Source organism: Thunnus thynnus, chromosome 19 (assembly GCF_963924715.1).
Source record: "Thunnus thynnus chromosome 19, fThuThy2.1, whole genome shotgun sequence".
Lineage (NCBI taxonomy): Eukaryota > Metazoa > Chordata > Actinopteri > Scombriformes > Scombridae > Thunnus > Thunnus thynnus.
The window spans coordinates 16,651,092-16,669,668 of NC_089535.1; the positions used below are offsets into that span (position 1 = coordinate 16,651,092).

Here is an 18,577-nt window from a genome sequence, read left to right on the forward strand (position 1 = left end):
GCAATTTGGTATCACACCAAATCCACCAAAAAGTTTTCAGCTAGTGATGATGTGTGCACAGTTATCAGAATAATTCAAGTGTTTTAGGACTGTGGATCCGTCTCCATAATTTGGCCTCGAAGGCTCCATGAATTTAAGTCTTTAATTTCTTTTGTAGACTGTAAAGAAAAGAGGTCAGTTAACAAGTAAAAGGCTGTTAAATTTTAAGGGGGTGTTGGAGAGGGCCAGCCCGACCTCTTTGTTCACACCTACTAGAATGACATAATCATCACAGATTCACAGTCCACAGGAACTTGACGTCACATTTTGGGGGGTCTATAAGAACGCCTGCAAGCTAAAATATTTAAATATGGATGCTTTATTTGGTTGATTGGAACATTAGAAAAAAATTTTCTAGTCATGTTTCAGGTTTTCATAGTCATGTCTGTGTTTCACTCAGTGCAAGTTTCCCAAGCTTTCGGACAGATTGCAAGACAATAAATAACTTTTTCAGTATCTGTCTGTCCAAAGTCTCTTAAAGTCATTGTGCAAAATCCTTAAGAAAACACAATGAATCCATGCAGCTCATCTACTTGCACTGATGCACATACACACAAAGTCCTATTGCATTCCCTCTTTGGCCTGAATAGAAAGTTAATAATTTCAGTGCAAAGTTATATGACTGCAGCACCGTTTTAAGATGTGAATGATTTCTAAAGACTCCAGACACAACAACAGCCTGGCTCCAGCTATGACACAGTACTTAACACTCTTGGTAGGTAATATTTCAGATTATTTTGTGTCCACCTCACATTTTTTAATTTATACATACAGTATGTGAATGTCAAGTTTAGGAATAAATAAAAATGCCCTGAGTGATTGCTGTAGCCTGCAGAACCAAGATGAGCATTCAGCATTAATAATTTAACATAGATGCTGACAAATGTAACCTCTGGAACATGTATTAATGAAGTTGAATTTGATGATCCAAGTTCTTCGATATCAAACAAAATACAATGTGATTAAAACTGTCCATATGTTCAATCTCTGCAGCTAGACTGTCCTGTTGTAATTGCCACCATTTTTATCTCTGGCATCGGTGGGACATTTCAGTATGGATTCGCTATATCTGTGATGACCTCCCCCTCTGCTGTAAGTACAACTGCTTCACAAAATTGTGAAAATGTCAAGAAACTTGTGGAACTATGCAAAAAGAAAACATCATCGCGTACATCATGACTAAATTGAAAATTAAAATTGAAAACTGTACTTGTGATACTTGCAGTTTATAAAGGAGCTGGTGAACCAAACATGTCTGCAGAGATACGGAGTCTCCTTGCAGCAGTGGCAGGTCTCTCTCATCTGGTCCTTCACTGTGTCCATTTTCTGCATTGGGGGGTTAGTGGGATCACTGGTGGCTGGTTTACTGATCTCAAAATTTGGCAGGTCAGTGCACATGAACAGAAAAGAAACAATTAATTTAGCACCTTCAAAGAAAAGCAAAATAAACCTTTCAGCTTTTTTTTTTTTTTTTCAAAATGATGGCTTCAGGCTCTAAAACAGAAGTCTCTGTTTCCTTATCCCACAGAAAAAAATGCCTTTTGTTAAACAATTTTGTGGCTATAATTGGAGCGGTGTTGATGCTCTTGAGCCAAACAGCCATGTCCTTTGAGATGATCATGGTGGGACGATTTCTTTATGGCATCAATTCAGGTGAACCTACAGCATGAGGAAACCCATTTCATCTCTCTTTCTTTTTTCCATTTCTTTTTAGACAGCTGCTCCATCACTCTTGGCTCCACCATTAACCCTACAGACAATCGATTTCTATTTATACTTGTGACTATTATATTTCAAAGTTCTTCAGGTCATTTGTCACCCTGTTATTGATCACTATTGACTCTCAAAATGTATGATCCCCTTGTGTATGCCTCTAGGAGTCAATCTCTCAGCTCATACACTGTACCTCGTCGAATGCACCCCCAAGAGGCTGCGAGGGATGGTGGGAGTTACAGTCGCTACCTTCATCTCGATGGGGAAGTTCTTTGGTCAGCTGCTGGGGATCAGGTGAAGTGTCCAGTGTCATATACAAGTAAAGGGTCAGGTGATGGTAGGTTCAAATGACAGCTCACATGTGTGGTGTCTTCTTTATAGGGGTGGGTGATATGGATAAAATCTTTAATCAAGGTATGTGTAAAATACCACAGTATCAATATATATCATGAAAGTGTAATGATGTAGTTTGATATAGTACATATTCTGGAAACTCAATCAATAGACAAACCATTTGTAGTTAGAGAACGTCTGTTTTGGGGTAATCCAGTGAGTTAGATACCTGAAACATTAAAGCTACACTCTCATGCAATAATGCTGTATTTCCAATATCACCACAAAGTGATCCTGGTCATAGATTGCTACATTGCAAGCACCTTACAGCCACCTCTGTAACAGTTATACAATATCTGACTGATACCTTTCGACTGTCTTTTGTGGAAACAAGTCAGGTTTATATGACAGTCACTGCAAAATCTCAAACAGGAAATCAACATTAGTTATTCCTGAAGACTTTATTTTGTAGATCCAATTCTCTGGAGTCCCAATTAAATAACATGTATGTTAAAGGACAGTTCAGATTTTTAGCCACGGTCAGTCAGGCCACCAGATTGGTCCAGACTGAAATATCACAACTATTGGATAGATTGCCATGAAATCTGGTACAAATATTCATGGTTCTCAGAAGATCAAGCCTACTGACTTTGTTGATCTCCTGACTTTTCCCTCCTAACCTTTAGCACCAGCATGATGTTGACAGTTTTTGTTTTCTCAGTGAAAAGTCTCAACAACTTTTGGGTAGGTTGCCATAAGATTTGGTACATGCATGTCCCTCTAAGGATGAATTGTAATCACGTTGGTGATCTTAACTTTTAGCACCATCTCTAGCACCATCATCAGGGTCAGGGTCAAATTTCAGATGTCTATGAGTTGTTAACAGCTCCAATAAATAGTGATTTTCCCCTCTAAACTTCTCACATGGTTTCATTTCAATAAATGTTCAACTGATCCAATATTTAACCAAAAATAAAATTCCAAAAACTGAAAACAGATTTGTGTATCAGAACTTTGTTTTTTCTTCTTTCCTCTCCCATTAATCATCTCACAACCCCTCAGATTTATCTGTTGACCCTTTGGAGGGGCCCGACCCCTTGGTTGGGAACCACTGGACTAGCTCCACCTCCAGCAGCTACAACAGTAACATACTGCTTACACACTAATGCTTCAGTACTAATAATTTAATGATGTCACATGTAATAATATATCAGTCAGAGGGGCTGGAATACTTTTACTTTAATACTTTAAGTACATTTTGCTGCTAATACTTATGTACTTTTACTTAAGTAGTATTTTTCATGTAGGACTTTTACTTGTAATGGAGTATTCTTACATTGCTGTATTGGTACTTTTATTAAGTAAAGGATCTGAATACTTCTTCCACCACTGGTTATTATCACTGATAAAAAAAAATGATGGCCCAAACTGCAAAAATAAGATCCCAGATAAAACCTTACAACTTGGTATCACTTTAAAACTAGACAAAACACTTTACCAGTTAGTGTTTGTCTGCATGCCATTATATTGTATTATAACAGCTACACTGCTGCATGATGTTAACTTGATTTTGTCCTTGCAGTGAGTTACTTGGTACAGAAGAGAGGTGGCCTTGGCTGCTTGGTTTCAACGGTTTCACTGCGTTACTTCAGCTTGTCACCCTGCCCTTCCTGCCAGAGTCTCCCCGCTTCCTGCTGCTGGACAGAGGAGACCGCCAGGCCTGTGAGAAAGGTCAGAGAAAACATCTTTGGCTTCAGGGGAAGTTTGTAATCTTATGCTTGTTGTGATGTTCAGTGGTTTTATCACCACTTAAATCCGCTGCTTTGTCATGCTCCCCTATAGCTTTAAAGAGGCTGTGGGGTGACAAGGACTACAGCAGAGAGGTGGAGGAGATGCTGGAGGAGAAAGCTGCCCTGCAGAGCGTTCGCAGCCACTCAGTTATGGAGCTGATTCAGAACCAAACAATCCGCTGGCAGCTCTTTACCATCATCGTTGCCTTCGTCACACTGCAGCTCTGCGGCATCAACGCCGTGAGTGATTTGTCATACACTCAATGTTCTTTTGCAGTTTGGTAAAATGTTAATTTCACTTTGGGATGCAGTGCATTCCTTTGCATAATCTGACATTTCACCTCTTTTTTTAGACAATGACGTGCAGAATCAATGGTCAGCACGAGGCCTGAATGTTCAAAACATGAGACTTATTGATTGTGTCCAACTAGTTCAAGTGTTGAATAATTTTGAGGCTATAAGTCTCCACAGATGTGTCAATATATTAGAAGTGTAGATACAAGTTATGAGAACATATACATGTAGGGCTGTATGGATGTATTTTACAATATTTAAAGTACATAATATTTATTTACTTTTGTAAACATTAAAGGTTCAGTGTGTAGAATTTAGTGGCATCTAGTGGAATGGACTTGGCAGAAATGGAATATAATATTCACCTGAAAATAAGAATCGTTGTGTTTTCGTTACCTGAGATTGAGCCCTTTGTATCTACATAGGGAGCGGGTCCTCTTCCACGGAGCCCGCCATGTCATAGAGCCATGTTTCTGCAGTAGCCTGGAACAGACAAACCAAACACTGGCTCTAGAGAGGGCCTTTGGAGTTTTTTGCAAGATTCTCCTACATGTTTGGAAAGTGAGGGGGAGGGGGGAAGGGGTATTTAGTTGGTTGGAATCTGCAACCTCACCACTAGATGCCACTAAATCCTACACAATGAACCTTTCAAGCCAAATGGATGTGTCTAAGTAGTGTGCTCAAAGGGAAAGTTTTAGGATGCACTCAAGAAACAAATGCTGGTGCTCTTGAAGAAATAAGGGTTAAAATCTTCAAACAAAAAAAGGAAATTTTGGATGAATGAATGAATGTAGGAGCAGGAGCAACATGGACGTTATAATATAAGGTTTTTATTAATTACTGGGCTTTTTCATAAAACAGAAAAAATGACCTTTCAGCCTTTTGATCTTTGAACCCTGATGAAGACCTAGCCTGCTGTACGTGAATGCCAAAAGTTCACTTTTACATTTTGGATGTGTATTTAAGAAGTAGTGTAAGTTTTTTATTTGTCTCTAGAGGGGCAGTTCATGAGTTTAGATTGGTGACATTTAGTAACGGTCAAACAAAACAGCAACAAAAAAATTTTCCTTAAAAGTCCCCTTTTCCAGCCAAATCACACCAGACATTTAAACATGCCTGAATGTTAAAACACTGCATATATTTACTTTCAAAATGAAAAAATGAACGCAATATCAATAACCCATTTCCCACTCTGCACTCAAGCCAATTAAAAAATGTGTGCATGTACAGTATATATTTAAAAATCTCTTTAATTTGGGGGCTTTACGAATAGACATGTAATATGGCTTGTTATCTCTCTACATTCAAATGCTTCTCCCCAGGTGTACTTTTATTCTTTTGATGTGTTTCGTGCGGCAGGAATCCAAGAGCACCAGTTACGTTATGCCGCCTTGGGAACAGGGCTGTGTGAGCTGTGCACCTCTGTAGCCTGTGTAAGTCCCATTTGACTCATATCCCATCATGTTTTATATCTGTTTTATGGCCTGTTAGCATCAGTGAATATTGAGAATAATATACTTAACACATCCTATAATAAATAACATAAAATAAATAATAACATAACAAAAAACATAAATGTTTGTTGTTTCTGGTGGATTTAGGAAAACAGTTGTGAAAAAAAAAAATTCCTCATGCTCTTTAAAAATGGTCCCCTTCACAGTTATATGAACCATCTGTGACACCTGTCCCAATGCACAGTTATAGCTCCCCCATGTGGTTGCGTAATTTTGTGCAATTGTTGCTGAATATCCTTTTGATGTTGCAGTTCATGATAATTGAGAGTACAGGCAAAAAAATGCTGCTGTGCAGAGGATACATGGCAATGTCTGCTACACTGGTTCTCCTCATCATCAGTCTGTACCTGCAAGTGAGTCAACACACCCCCAGCAGATGCTGTTCAAAGCATATTTCTGAATATTTTGATACCTAAAACATGTCATGTGTTGAGAGACAGCAACTCAAGTGACTCATAAACTCATGTAATCCAACAGATATTTTTGTTTTCCTCAGAGTCAGGTCTCCTGGATGCCGTACTGCAGCATGGTCCTCATTTTCATCTTCATATCATGTTTTTCTGGTGGACCTGGTAGGTTTATTACTCCAGATCTTGTCAGATATTTCAGTTTAAATAATATTTCTTTTTGAATAAACAGTGGTGATACCCCTATGTGTTCTTGACCCTCAGCTGGAGTTACAGCTCCTCTTCCAGGGGAATTGTTTACTCAGTCATTCAAATCAGCCGGCTACACCATTGCCTGCACCATCAACTGGACAGGCCTGTTTGTGCTGGGGATGATCTTCCCTATCTTAGTGGTAAGCACATTATCTTGATCAGATTTAGCATATTTTAAACTACAGGACAGTAGACAGACAGAATAGGTGAGACTTTGGTGATTTTATTCATTTGGAATGAAATTAAATGCATCACTCACACTGACTCACACATGCGCCTAAAATGCTTCCTTTCCAGGAGAATCTGGATTACTTTTGCTTTCTCATATTCCTGTTTTTTTGCACCATCTGTGGGCTGTACGTGTGGTTCAACGTCCCTGAGACCAAGAATCTGACGGCGCTGGAGATCGCTGCAGAGTTTCAGAGGATGCACTGCAAATCCGGAAAGTCACAGAGGAAACAATCCACTGAACAGACACCTGACAGCATCAAACCAGGCGAGACCAAATTGTGATATGTACAGATAGAGTATACAAGTTCAAATACACTATATACACTGGCAAAGATGAGTTTATATCAGTTTATATCACACTGAGGAGATTAAAGTGATTAAATGTGACTCAAGCTGAAAATATACAATATAACTGATATGGTCATACAATTTAATTATATCATTACTATCTCTCAGAAAACAATGTAGTAGTATTAGTAGCTATTGTTCTTGTCTATGTTTGACAAATGCTTCACCACTGCAACTGTATTTTAGTGTTTTGTAAGTCCATGTGCATGACACAATAACTGACTAACTTCTGTATATAAATGTGGACATGAGGCTGTTTTATGAAGTCAGCTGTGTGGACTATGCAATACTGCACCATGTTATTAATAAATGTGGCTTTACTGTATGGCTGTGTTCATCCTTGTAGTTTTAGACGAGGTTTGGTCATTGAGGTTAGGCCCCAGGCTAAACAGATAGGCATCACAACATCCAGGGTCCAGCTGCATAAACTGGTGGGGGGAGTCACATCAGTCATTCAAACATGTTAAAGTTCTGTTTTGCTTTGATGAGCTGTTCGGGTCACAGCAGGACTGCCATCAGAAAACTCCCACCAAACACGCAGGCTTGCAGCCCCGCCACATGTGCGCGCCTCTGATAACACAATCTGCATGTTCAAAGCTGAATGACTCGCAGGACGAATGTGTGACAAATGCGTAAAGCGAGAGGCTGGATGCGCGGAGGGAGGAGTTTCAGCCTGCAAATAGAAAAAAAAAAAGTCCACGCCTGCAAAATTTGGGTAAATTTGGCAATTTAAATGTTTGTCCGATAACTGACGGCCAAAAAAAAGTGCTGAATTGCAGACCGCTGAGCAGTTGCATGATAACTCACAGGAGAGATGGACATGAGCAGCCTAAACACAGCGGACGTAATGGACACAGATCCCAGCATCTCCTCTGGTGAGCCCAAGGTGAAGAGAGGCTTTGACCAAAAGTGAGTCAATTTGTTTCACTGTAATATCACACTCACACACACAAATATACTTCAGAGTTTACAACAGTGATATGCTGCTTTTTTGTGTAATTCCTTCATCAGTCACAACAGCCAGTCCAGCTCTGTATTTATTTCTACATTATTAACACACTGTTATTATTAATATATCATTATTTTAATTATGTTGACAAAGTAATTACAATTTAGACAATTAATAATTGTCATGTCCCACAAGACTCAACTACCTGAACTGTCTGACACGGGTTTTGCACCCTGTCACTTAAATATTTTAATCAGTTGCTCCCCTCTACAGTAAGCGCTTCTACATCAGACACACTCATTGCTCACCAGGTTTTATTTGCCAGAATGATCTCAGGAGAAAGACCCTCAATGCTCAGCAGAAACATGCTTAAAAAAAAACAAGAGCTTGCAGGTAAATTATTTACAGCAACCCTATATGTATGAACTGTCAGGGAGGGTTGAGACTGGATGGGCTGCAGATAGGCCTCACTGTCAGGGTGTCACTGATAAAGAGCATCTGGGAGCATGTGACACAGGAAACCATATTCAGTTTACAACAGTGAACACAACAGCCTGTTAGAATGACATCATGGATGCTTTTTTTGAGACTCTGATAATAATTGGCACTCAATCAACAAAGAAGAACAAAGTTGAGGGTGTGATAACATCTCTAGCCACCACCCAGCTCCAGCCCTGCCGAAGGCACTTGGGTGCAAGTAAAACCCCTGAAATGTTCCTGTGATGGAAATGAGACATTGAGCGACCATAAGCATACTTAGAATGTCATGGAAAAGCAATAACTCTTTGCTTTATGTCAAACCACAACAAACCATTCTCTTAGATGATTCAGATTATCTTAGATGACTTCTTCCCTCCAAGCCTTCATGAATGTAATGTCTTGGTAGGACTGATGCAAACAAGCTGATAAGCAAAGACCTGAGGGTCTCCTACAACATGCTGAACCGTAAGAAACCTCACTCACACAATCCACAGACATGGACTGTGCAACACAACAGCTCAGAGGTCTCGTACTCCAACATCTTTTCTTTTGTAGTCATGAGTCTGCACACTTCAGCTCTGTTGTTGTATTGTGTTCGATCACAGGGTGTTCGTCAATAGAAGTCTGACACTGGAAAACATCAAATGCTATGGCTTCGACATGGACTACACGCTTGCAAGTACGTAAAGCTGTCGCCACAACAAGAAGACTTTTGTGTGCAAAGTGTTGTGTCACCCTGAGGAATCTATTTGTGGTTCCTGCTTATATATGTGAAGTATGATTGTTATCATTTTATTATTATAGCTTCTGAACTGTCTCCTGAACCAGCTACACAGGATTAACTGGCTGTATGCTAATGATTTACTGTGTGCTTGTGTGTGTGTGTGTTTGTGTGTGTGTTTGTTTACAGTATATAAGTCTCCTGACTATGAGAGCATGGGCTTTGAGCTGATAAGAGACAGAGTGGTGTCTATTGGTTACCCTCATGAGCTTCTACGCTACACGTATGACCCCAGCTTCCCCACACGGTTAGTTCTTCACTCAGCAGCTGAGGATCAATGACACAATAAAGAAATCAATTCATCTGACGTTCTGTGGAAAGAGAAGTTAAAGTTCAAGCTAAAGTTTGGTGGAGCAAACCAAACATTTTTCCAGGTTTAGTGCTCCTATATTTTAGTTTATGTTATGCAGTTGGTGTCATTTATTAAATTTATTGTATTTACATTTAATAAAAATGAAATGATAACATAATAATAAACTTTATTTGTATAGAACCTTTCATACATGAAATGCAGCTCAAGGTACTTCACATAGATTTCATAAAAACATTTAAGGCACTTGACAAATCAAAGGTTGAAAACACACAATAAAATATAATAAAAAAACGAGATTCAATTAAATAGGCAAGGCACTAAAAATGTTATAGATGAGATTTAAAAGGTCTGAAGATGTTTTGTAAAGGAATTCACTGAAGCTGCATGTTGGATATTTATGGGCAGGCCGTTTTGGTCTTTAATAAGAGAAAGTTTATCTGAAGATTCAAGGTATAACCTCTTGAGATGAGGAGGCCCTTAGACACATAATACATAACCGTTCTGTAACACAAAAATAATAGTTCAGTTAAAGGAAGGTTAAAACAGTTATGATAAGTACAAAAACAGATATTGCTTCACATCTATCTATATATACCTATATATTCTTTTATATCTGCTTCAACTCTCAGTTCATTTCATGTCTGAATGACCTCTTCTTCTTCCTTCTCCCACCCTCAGCGGTTTAGTAATTGACACCAGATACGGGAACCTCCTGAAGGTGGATTCAAATGGGAATGTTTTGGTCTGCAGTCACGGCTTCCACTTCCTCAAAGGGTAAATGACCTTTTTTTTCCTTTACAGGATACAGTATAAATATATTGGCACATACTCTGTTACATTGCTATTTTATTATGGACAGCTACAACACCTGTGAGCTCATAAGGTGAGACAGACTGAATGAAGAAGGTACAGAAACAGCTCCCCAGGCGTGTTTGTTTGACAGTGATAAAATGATAATTAAAAAAAACGTCATGTTTAAAAGACAAAAAGCATTATAAAAAGTTTGCTTGCTGTCTCAGCAAACCCAGACAAGATATGCAGGATAAAAATGGTTGAATAAGTAGATTTAATAGAAAAAATATGTATATATAAATATATAAATACATTTAAAATACATTTACTATTTACATCTTCCTATGTGTAGTTCATTTATGATGCTGATTCAACCAACACACAAATATTTATTCATCACCTGACACTGTGAGGATTTTGGAGCAATTATCTGTGTGTATAACGAAATTGAAAATTGAAAAATGGTCCAATAAACAATTTACACAAGTGTCATGTGGAAACTTGAAGCCTCCAGTCCACAAACGCTGAGACTTTACAGTGAAGTAGGAAGGAAACATCTTGTGTTCAGCAATTCAACTTTGAAAATGACCAAAATTTACATATTTATAGGTTCTGTAATTTTTTAATGAGGGAGAAGGAGTAGATGGCATTTTAAGGATTTTAAAGTGGTAATTACACTTTTTGTTGAGGAAAAACCTTATCAGACACACATTATTGTTCCAAGCAAAGTATTTTTATATGTCTTAATACATGTCTGGAGGGAAATTAAAATGAAATACTTCTTCAACCACTGGTTATATCTCAAGAAAAAAATCAGAAGTGTATCATTCATTTTTCAAAAGTCAGATATACTGAGTGTTATACATTCAGTGGAAATGTATACGTTTTCACTTACAGGTTAAACTGACTGAAGTTACAATATCTTGGATCCAACAGTAAAAAGGGGACCTCTTTTTGTAATTTGACAGTTTCTATTTTGTGAAAAACAGCTGCAATCTACAGTTTCTGACTCTCACATTTTGATGCCATTCATACTTATTTATTGACAAGGGAAACATAAACAGCTAACAATGACTGCAGCATGACGGTCAGCTGAGATGAGCTGGCTGAATGTGGTTAAAAAAGCACAGCAGCAGATGAACAGAAATGCATCTAATCTGCATGTTTGTAGATTATCACAAGATTTCACACAGACATTTTTTTTTTTTTTTAATATTCACTGAAATGTAAAATCATTCACATTTGTTTAGGACTTTGGGATATTGGAGTCTGTAAGCTTGTGTGTCTGGATATGTGATATTCACCTGTATGTTTGTGTTTCACAGGGAAGACATTCACAGCTACTACCCCAACAAGTTCATTCAAAGAGATGACACCGACCGTTTCTACATTCTTAACACTCTCTTCAATCTCTCAGGTTAACATTTACTTCTACTTTTTGTCATTTATTCTATAATTTGTAAAATTAACATAATCAGAAATGTCAGATTTGACAATTACATTTATATATATTAATTAGTTCTTCATTTGTGTGAATTAAAACTAAATAAAAAGAAATATAAGTGTATAATCTTATATATGACATAAGCAGCTTAAAAGTGCTCATTAACTGTGTTTCCATGCATTCTGCAGAGACTTATCTATACGCTTGCCTTGTGGACTTCTTCACCAGATGCACCAGATACAAAAAGTGAGCCATAGTTTGACCGTTCCTCTCTGCTCTGAACCATTATAAATTAACATCCTAATTCTCTTTCTCTGCTGTTCATTTTCTTCCAGCGTCCTGAATGGTCACCACCACGGCGACTTGTTTATGTCTTACAGAAGCATGTACCAGGATGTCCGAGATGCAATGGACTTTATTCACGATACGGTGAATTGACAAAACATTTCTAATTGTGGCTTTTTGCAATAAGAAATACCGCAGATGTGTGTCTGTCTTGATGCAGGGAACCATACTTTGTCTGTAACGTATAGTAACTGTTACACACTTATCTGTGTGCTGTTTAGGGTACCTTGAAAGAACGAACAATCAAGAATTTGGAGAAATACGTCGTAAGAGATGTGAGTGGTAAACTGAACGTATTGTGCACCAAAATGTCTTTTAGCAAAAAAAGCTTGAATTTAGAGTAAATAAATGTTTTCTTTACAGCCAAATATCGATGCACTCTTGACTCGGGTTAAAGAAGTGGCTAAAGTCTTTCTTGCCACCAACAGTGACTACACCTACACTGAGGTGAGCTTCCAAACTTGTGTTTTGACATGACTTAACACTCAAACAATTTACATTTACAAATTGCATGAAAATGAAGAAACATGACATTCAAAATGACCAATTATTCTAACAACTTGTATTTTGCCTTTTTCATCAAGGCCATTATGAAATACCTGCTTGAAAATGGCACTAAGGTAAGCCAATTTTATTCAGAAAGTTTACGCTTAAAGGTGGCCTATGGAGTTTTATTGTAAACAAACAAAAGTGATGTTTACATTCATACTCACCAAAACTCATTGTACGTATCCTTGTGATCTAACAAATGTGTTGAATCCATTTCCTTCCTCATAAAATGTTGGCAAAACTAATTTTTCTAAGTATTTTAAATCCTGCATTGTTTACATCCATGTCTACTGGCTTGCAGTCTTCCTTTTCATTGCCTCTGCCAGCCACATGTAGATCAGTGGAGTAGTATGAAATGATTGATAGGACTGTATGTGCATGCACTCCATAGCGCAACTAGAGGTCACAAACTCCACAGGAAACCTTTAAGAGAGTCATGAGAACTTAACTTTGTTCTTAATTCCAGTCTGGAAATCAGAAAAAGTCCTGGCGTTCCTTCTTCGACCTTGTAGTTGTGGACACCAGGAAGCCGCTGTTCTTTGCAGAGGGGACTGTGTTGAGACAAGTAGACACGGTATGAGAAAGTTTTGGACGCTGTCACTTTACATATTCATGTTGAATCGCAGCAGGTTTCATTCATGTGTGGTGTATTTTTGACACAGGACACAGGGAAGCTGCGGATTGGGACTTACACAGGCGCCCTCCAGCATGGAACAGTCTACTCTGGAGGTGAGATTCACAATTACTAGTTATGTGTTTTTATTTAGATGTTGTTGGGTTGTTTTTACTAATTGTCACAGAATATTTACTGAATTAATAAGAACAGAACAAGAAGTTTGGAGGTTCTTTTACTATGATTAAAGGATAAGAGGATATCTACCCTAGTACAGTTATTTAACACACTAGGTGATTGTTGATATGTTCAATTTTGCCCTATTTTGACCATTATTAGGGTTTGGCTGTGATTTGGGTAAAGTTTTAGGACTAAATTGAGATTATGTTGAAAGAAATGTAATTAGACCTCCAAACAAATGCTCTCTCTCTTCACAAGGATAGATTAAAAAGATGTGCATGTGTTTTTATGTGTGCTCGTGGTGTTGATGTGTTTGTATTTTCAGGCAATTTTTAGTTTTATTTGCTTAGTTTCTTTTATGTGTATTGTGAATCAACGTCTGGTTGCAGGATCCTCGGACACTGTCTGTGATCTGCTGGATGTCAAAGGTAAGGACATCCTGTATGTTGGAGACCACATCTTCGGCGACATCCTCAAATCTAAGAAACGCCAGGGCTGGAAGACGTTCCTGGTTGTACCGGAGCTCACCAAAGAGCTGCAAGTGTGGGATGATAAGAAAAGTAAGAACAGGAGTTGATCTTGTCTTTATGTTACTGTGGTCATTTCTTGTGGATTCCAAAGTTTTGATGTCTGTCTTGATTTTTCAGGTCTGTTTGAGGAGATAAAACGTCTGGATGACATCTTAACTGAGCTTTACAAGTGAGTTTGTGTACATCTGTACCTTTTTCTTGCATTATGCTTATGCAGTGTTTTAAAGCCCTTAGTAAACAGTTAACTCATTTATTCTAAAATACTTGGAATATTATATATCTGTTAAATGATTCTTGATATTTTGCTGCTTCAGTTCATTAAACATTTACTAGTTTAGTTGTCATCACATGACCATTTCATTGTTCAGGCTCTACATGAATTATGAGTTAGTTTAACTAGTTACATGAAACAGTAAAGTATCTGATAATTGTCTTCTGTGTTTGTGGCCTGAAGACACCTGGGCAGCGGCAGTCGAGACTGTCCTGACATCAGGGCTATTCAGTCCAGAATGAAGGTGAGCTCCACATATTAAATATAATATAATATATAATTTGTTTTTTTAAGCTAGTTTAAGTAGTTTAAAGGGGAGGTATCATGCACATTTCCAGGTCTATATTTAAATTCTGGGGCACTACTTATATATCTTTGTATGATTTACAGTTCAGAAAACTTCTTATTTATCTTATACTGGCCTTTTATGCAGCCCCTCAGTTCAGTCTCTGTCTGAAACAGGCCGTTTTAGCTCCTGTCTCTTTAAGGTCCCCCGCCCCATGAGCCTGCTCTGTTCTGATTGGCCAGTTTCTGGCAGTAGTAGTAGAACTTCTTTTTCTCATTCTTTACTGGACATGTCAATTTCTCAAATACATCCATATATGTTTGAGCCCGCATCTGGTCTGAAATATACAAATGGACAGTGTAAAAAAAAACATGGAACAACCCTAGCAACAAAGGCTGTGGGCATGCGCTGATGATCTGATGTCATCATGAGAAGGAAGTAGAGGTAACTTTACAAAAGAAGCGTTCATAGCAGGCTGAAGCCCTGACTTATGACTTTCAGGCAGCATTTTTCATACGTTCATCTCAAGTTTTGGAACTCTGACCATGTTTAACATAGATATCCAACATTATAAATGACAGAAAATCACAAAAAACATGTTTTTTCATTTGGTTGCAATCTGCAACCTTACGGCTAGATGCCACTAAATCCTACAAAGTGGTCCTTTAAGAAATGGATGCATCAAATTTTGTTGCCGCTTTAACTACACTAGAGGCTCTATCTTTCTTGTTGCTGGGAACATTCAAACTCCTTCAGGAGCTTAACACACAACCTCACCACTCATCAAAACCTCACTTGAATGAAGGTGAAGGTTTGATTGTCCATTCAAAATCTACCTATTTCCCTTCATGTTAACAGCGCAGCAGTACAAAGAGAACTTAAATAACACATAAAATTATGGGAAATATATTACTAGGAAGCTGTTGGTATAATGCCAAATAATATTATAAAACTTTGAGAAAGCCTTATTTCAACAGAAACAGAAAGCATTAACCTGTAGGGCTTCAGATTGTTTTCTTGTCTTATTTTCATCTGTCCAGGCTTTTTTCTTGCTAATGTGGTTGTTTGTTTCTGCAGGTGCTGACTTACAGAATGGACATGTCTTACGGCCAGATGGGCAGCCTCCTGCGCAGCGGCTCCAGACAGACGCTGTTTGCCAGCCAGCTGATGCGTTATGCAGATCTATACTCTTCCACCTGCATCAACCTGCTGCACTACCCCTTCAATTATCTTTTCACGTCTCCTCCAGTGCTGGTCAGTTCTCTCTCAAAAGAAATCTGTGTGCCTTCATTGTTTATCACGACAGCCATTGTTCATCTGACTATCACTGACAACTCTTTCAGATGCCCCACGAGGCATTGTCTCAAAACACCGCCGACTTCACTTCAACAGAGCTCACTGTCAACCATACTGTCAAGACGAACATAAACTAAGGTTGCATAACTATCATGTTGAAATATTGAAACAAAACTGGATCTTTACTCTGAATCACAGTGTTAAATTAACATTTCTCTGTCTTGCAGTGCTGAAGACAAGATGAGACAGATGAGATGTGCTTCTATTTGACAGTTTTCACCTTTCCACAGCTGCCCATGTATGAGGGGTTTGTTGCAGTTATGATGTGCCTCCTTTATAACAAATGTGACTTATTGCTCCACCTGCTGGATGTGAATTGCTGTGCCATGTAACGTTTACTAAAAAAAAAAAAAAAAAAACCCAAAAAATATGAAGTTGAGAGTTTAGGATTGAAAGCAAAAGCAGACTCAGGGTTACTGTATATATGTGTGAGAATGTGTCTTAATCTGCTTTTACATTTAGTGCTGAATATGCACTTTAGGTTTTAAACTTTTACAAGAAGTCACATTACTTATTTGTTGTTTGTGAAAGTAACTTCTGTTGAATCGTTTCAATAAATCATTCATGTTATTTGTTGAGTTTTCATTGAAGTACACAACTAAACATGCTGGTGTATGTATCTGGCATTAGAGGATCCCAGCTAATATTCAAAGGCATGCTCATGTAGTATTAGTGGCTTTTTAGACTCTCCAGTAGATTACACAAACAGTTTTCATAATTACTATTCCTTTTGTAGAAAGTATTTCTTTTGTTCCAATAAAAACTGTTCACAATGAAGTCTGTGAATCATCCAGAGTAGCCAGGACACATTGATGCTGGATTTTTAAACTCTGTGAGCACCAGACACTAAATTAAACTCACCTCTGTTTTATTTGGATTGAGGCAGAAATATCAGAGACAGATATTGCAAAACTTGGTCAAATAAAACCAGAACTAGAAATACAAGAATTACTTTCTAATGTGTATTTGTGTCATTTGGGTGACTCAACCCATGAAGGTTTTCCTTCTGTACTACATCTGTAATCCACTGGATGGCAGTGAATCACCTCTGCAACAAACCTGCAAATAGATCATTGTGTGTGTGACCAGAAATGAGTCTAGATTGTGTTTTATTCACTTTCAAAACGTTTATTTGACTTCATTTTTGCGAAAGCTTTAAGAACAGTTTTAACAGTAAAATATGTGCTTTGAAACTTATTGGTTAATAATTGGTTATTAATGGTAAATACATCAGATCTGCTGGTAAAACTGATGCATGTTTTTGTTGATCTCCTAATGTAACAAATCTCATTTTGCACATGTCATGGTTGCAACAGATGTCAATATCAGGAGCTTTTAGCAGGATCTTCGCTCATCAACAAAAGCATTTAAATAATCAACTCTAACATGTACTCATACACTATGAAACAGACACAAACAGTAGTGATATGTTACTACAAACTCTGCATATCTTTCTTGTTCTTACTTTGGTTCAGACAGTCCTCTTCCCTTGATAAACCTTTATCAAGACAAAGCTGAGAGGGATACGGACTCTTCCTCAATGTATGATAACAGTGCTCATTTTAAGAGCTTTTTTTTCTCACATGAAATGATTGTCTTTCAGGGTTGAAATGTGCAGTACAGTTTGTTTGTGGGGCATCTCCTACATGTCACTTGGCAGAAACACTTTCAGTTTACAGAACTGCTCATATGTCTCTGATACTGATATCGGCACAGAGGAAGAGATATGAGAATGAGTAGAGGGGAGGAAGATGAAAAGTGTCACTAATCATTATGAAGCTTCCACTAATATTCACAACTAGTTTATAAAGTTTGGCCTTAAGTCACAGGAAGGAAAAAAAAACATAGTGTTATCAGCAGGATCAAGTGCTCAATTTGACTTTTGTACAGTTGTGGAATTGCTATCAAACCCTAAAAACATCTGGTTAGTATAGATATCTGCTCTAATGTGGGCCATCCCAACTTTGATAAGGACATACAGACATGATTCATATAAGTGTGTAAGAATCTATTATTTTCTGTCAGTGAAGTGTCTTTTGATTTCAAGACGCTCACTGTGTGCTGCTGCGTTGCGTTGCTCTCTCAAATTAAACATGGGAGGCAAGAACAAATTAGGGTACACCCACTGCATTTATTGACACCGCCTCCTTGTAAACACACAGACACAACCCACACACACTGGTTTCCTAGATGATTTCATTTCCTGTATCGGAGCTATTTCAGTTTATTTGGATTTCCTTCATCATTGTCTGCTTGTCACCTGGATTTATTGTTTTTTGTTTCCTTTTTTTTTTTTCATTTTAGTCATTTGGCTAGGATTTATTTTCTCACCACCTGCATAAATTCACAGCGTTTATCTCCCCTTCCTACTATTTAATCTGTTGTTTTTGAAATGTTTTTTTCTAACTAACTTAAAAGTTGTCTCCATCCTTAATTTGATACAATGCTTCTTTAAATAATCTTTCCTTGCTTATCTTCATTTTTCATAGTATTAATATAATAAACAATGAATGATTATGTCAGAGTCAGTCACCAGAGCTTCGATTCTGCACTGCAGCTCCTGTCCTTTGGATGGCATTAAACTGCCAGTCGGCAGCAGACTTGAATGAAAAAGAAAAAGCACATGTGGAGCAAAATGATCAGCCAGACTTTAACTGCTACCTATTTGTTTGAACATAGTCAGGACATTTATACTGAGGGCTCTGAATCTTCCACTACTCTTTTTTTCTTAGTCTTTATGTCTTTGGCTTTGATTGAGTGTTGAACC

General features: G+C 37.9%; 2 protein-coding genes across 6 annotated transcripts; both read left to right on the forward strand.

Annotated features, from left to right (window-relative positions):
- Window positions 1-645: 645 nt before the first annotated feature.
- Window positions 646-7,246, forward strand: slc2a11l (solute carrier family 2 member 11, like). The gene is made up of 12 exons (XM_067574581.1): window positions 646-754; window positions 1,033-1,131; window positions 1,265-1,425; window positions 1,568-1,692; window positions 1,917-2,046; window positions 3,668-3,816; window positions 3,928-4,115; window positions 5,492-5,602; window positions 5,935-6,036; window positions 6,180-6,255; window positions 6,355-6,482; window positions 6,640-7,246. Exons 1-12 carry the CDS (start codon window positions 686-688, stop codon window positions 6,853-6,855), a joined length of 1,554 nt encoding a protein of 517 aa, XP_067430682.1. The 5' UTR covers window positions 646-685; the 3' UTR covers window positions 6,856-7,246.
- An 84-nt stretch (window positions 7,247-7,330) lies between these two features.
- nt5c2l1 (5'-nucleotidase, cytosolic II, like 1) lies at window positions 7,331-16,866 on the forward strand. Of its 5 annotated transcripts, XM_067574578.1 has the most exons (19): window positions 7,339-7,830; window positions 8,757-8,815; window positions 8,956-9,029; window positions 9,261-9,378; window positions 10,123-10,218; window positions 11,562-11,653; window positions 11,869-11,926; window positions 12,016-12,109; window positions 12,247-12,300; window positions 12,389-12,472; window positions 12,610-12,645; window positions 13,041-13,148; window positions 13,237-13,303; window positions 13,757-13,927; window positions 14,015-14,066; window positions 14,352-14,412; window positions 15,532-15,708; window positions 15,798-15,888; window positions 15,978-16,861. In XM_067574578.1, the coding sequence occupies exons 3-18, from the start codon at window positions 9,011-9,013 to the stop codon at window positions 15,885-15,887; spliced, it is 1,377 nt and encodes a 458-aa protein (XP_067430679.1). In that variant the 5' UTR covers window positions 7,339-7,830; window positions 8,757-8,815; window positions 8,956-9,010; the 3' UTR covers window position 15,888; window positions 15,978-16,861. The 5 variants fall into 5 exon arrangements, with proteins under 5 accessions (XP_067430681.1, XP_067430676.1, XP_067430677.1 ...); XM_067574580.1 differs by lacking the exon at window positions 9,261-9,378 and having other exon boundaries at window positions 7,331-7,830; window positions 15,978-16,865; XM_067574575.1 differs by lacking the exon at window positions 8,757-8,815 and having other exon boundaries at window positions 7,331-7,830; window positions 15,978-16,862.
- The last annotated feature ends 1,711 nt before the right edge of the window (window positions 16,867-18,577 follow it).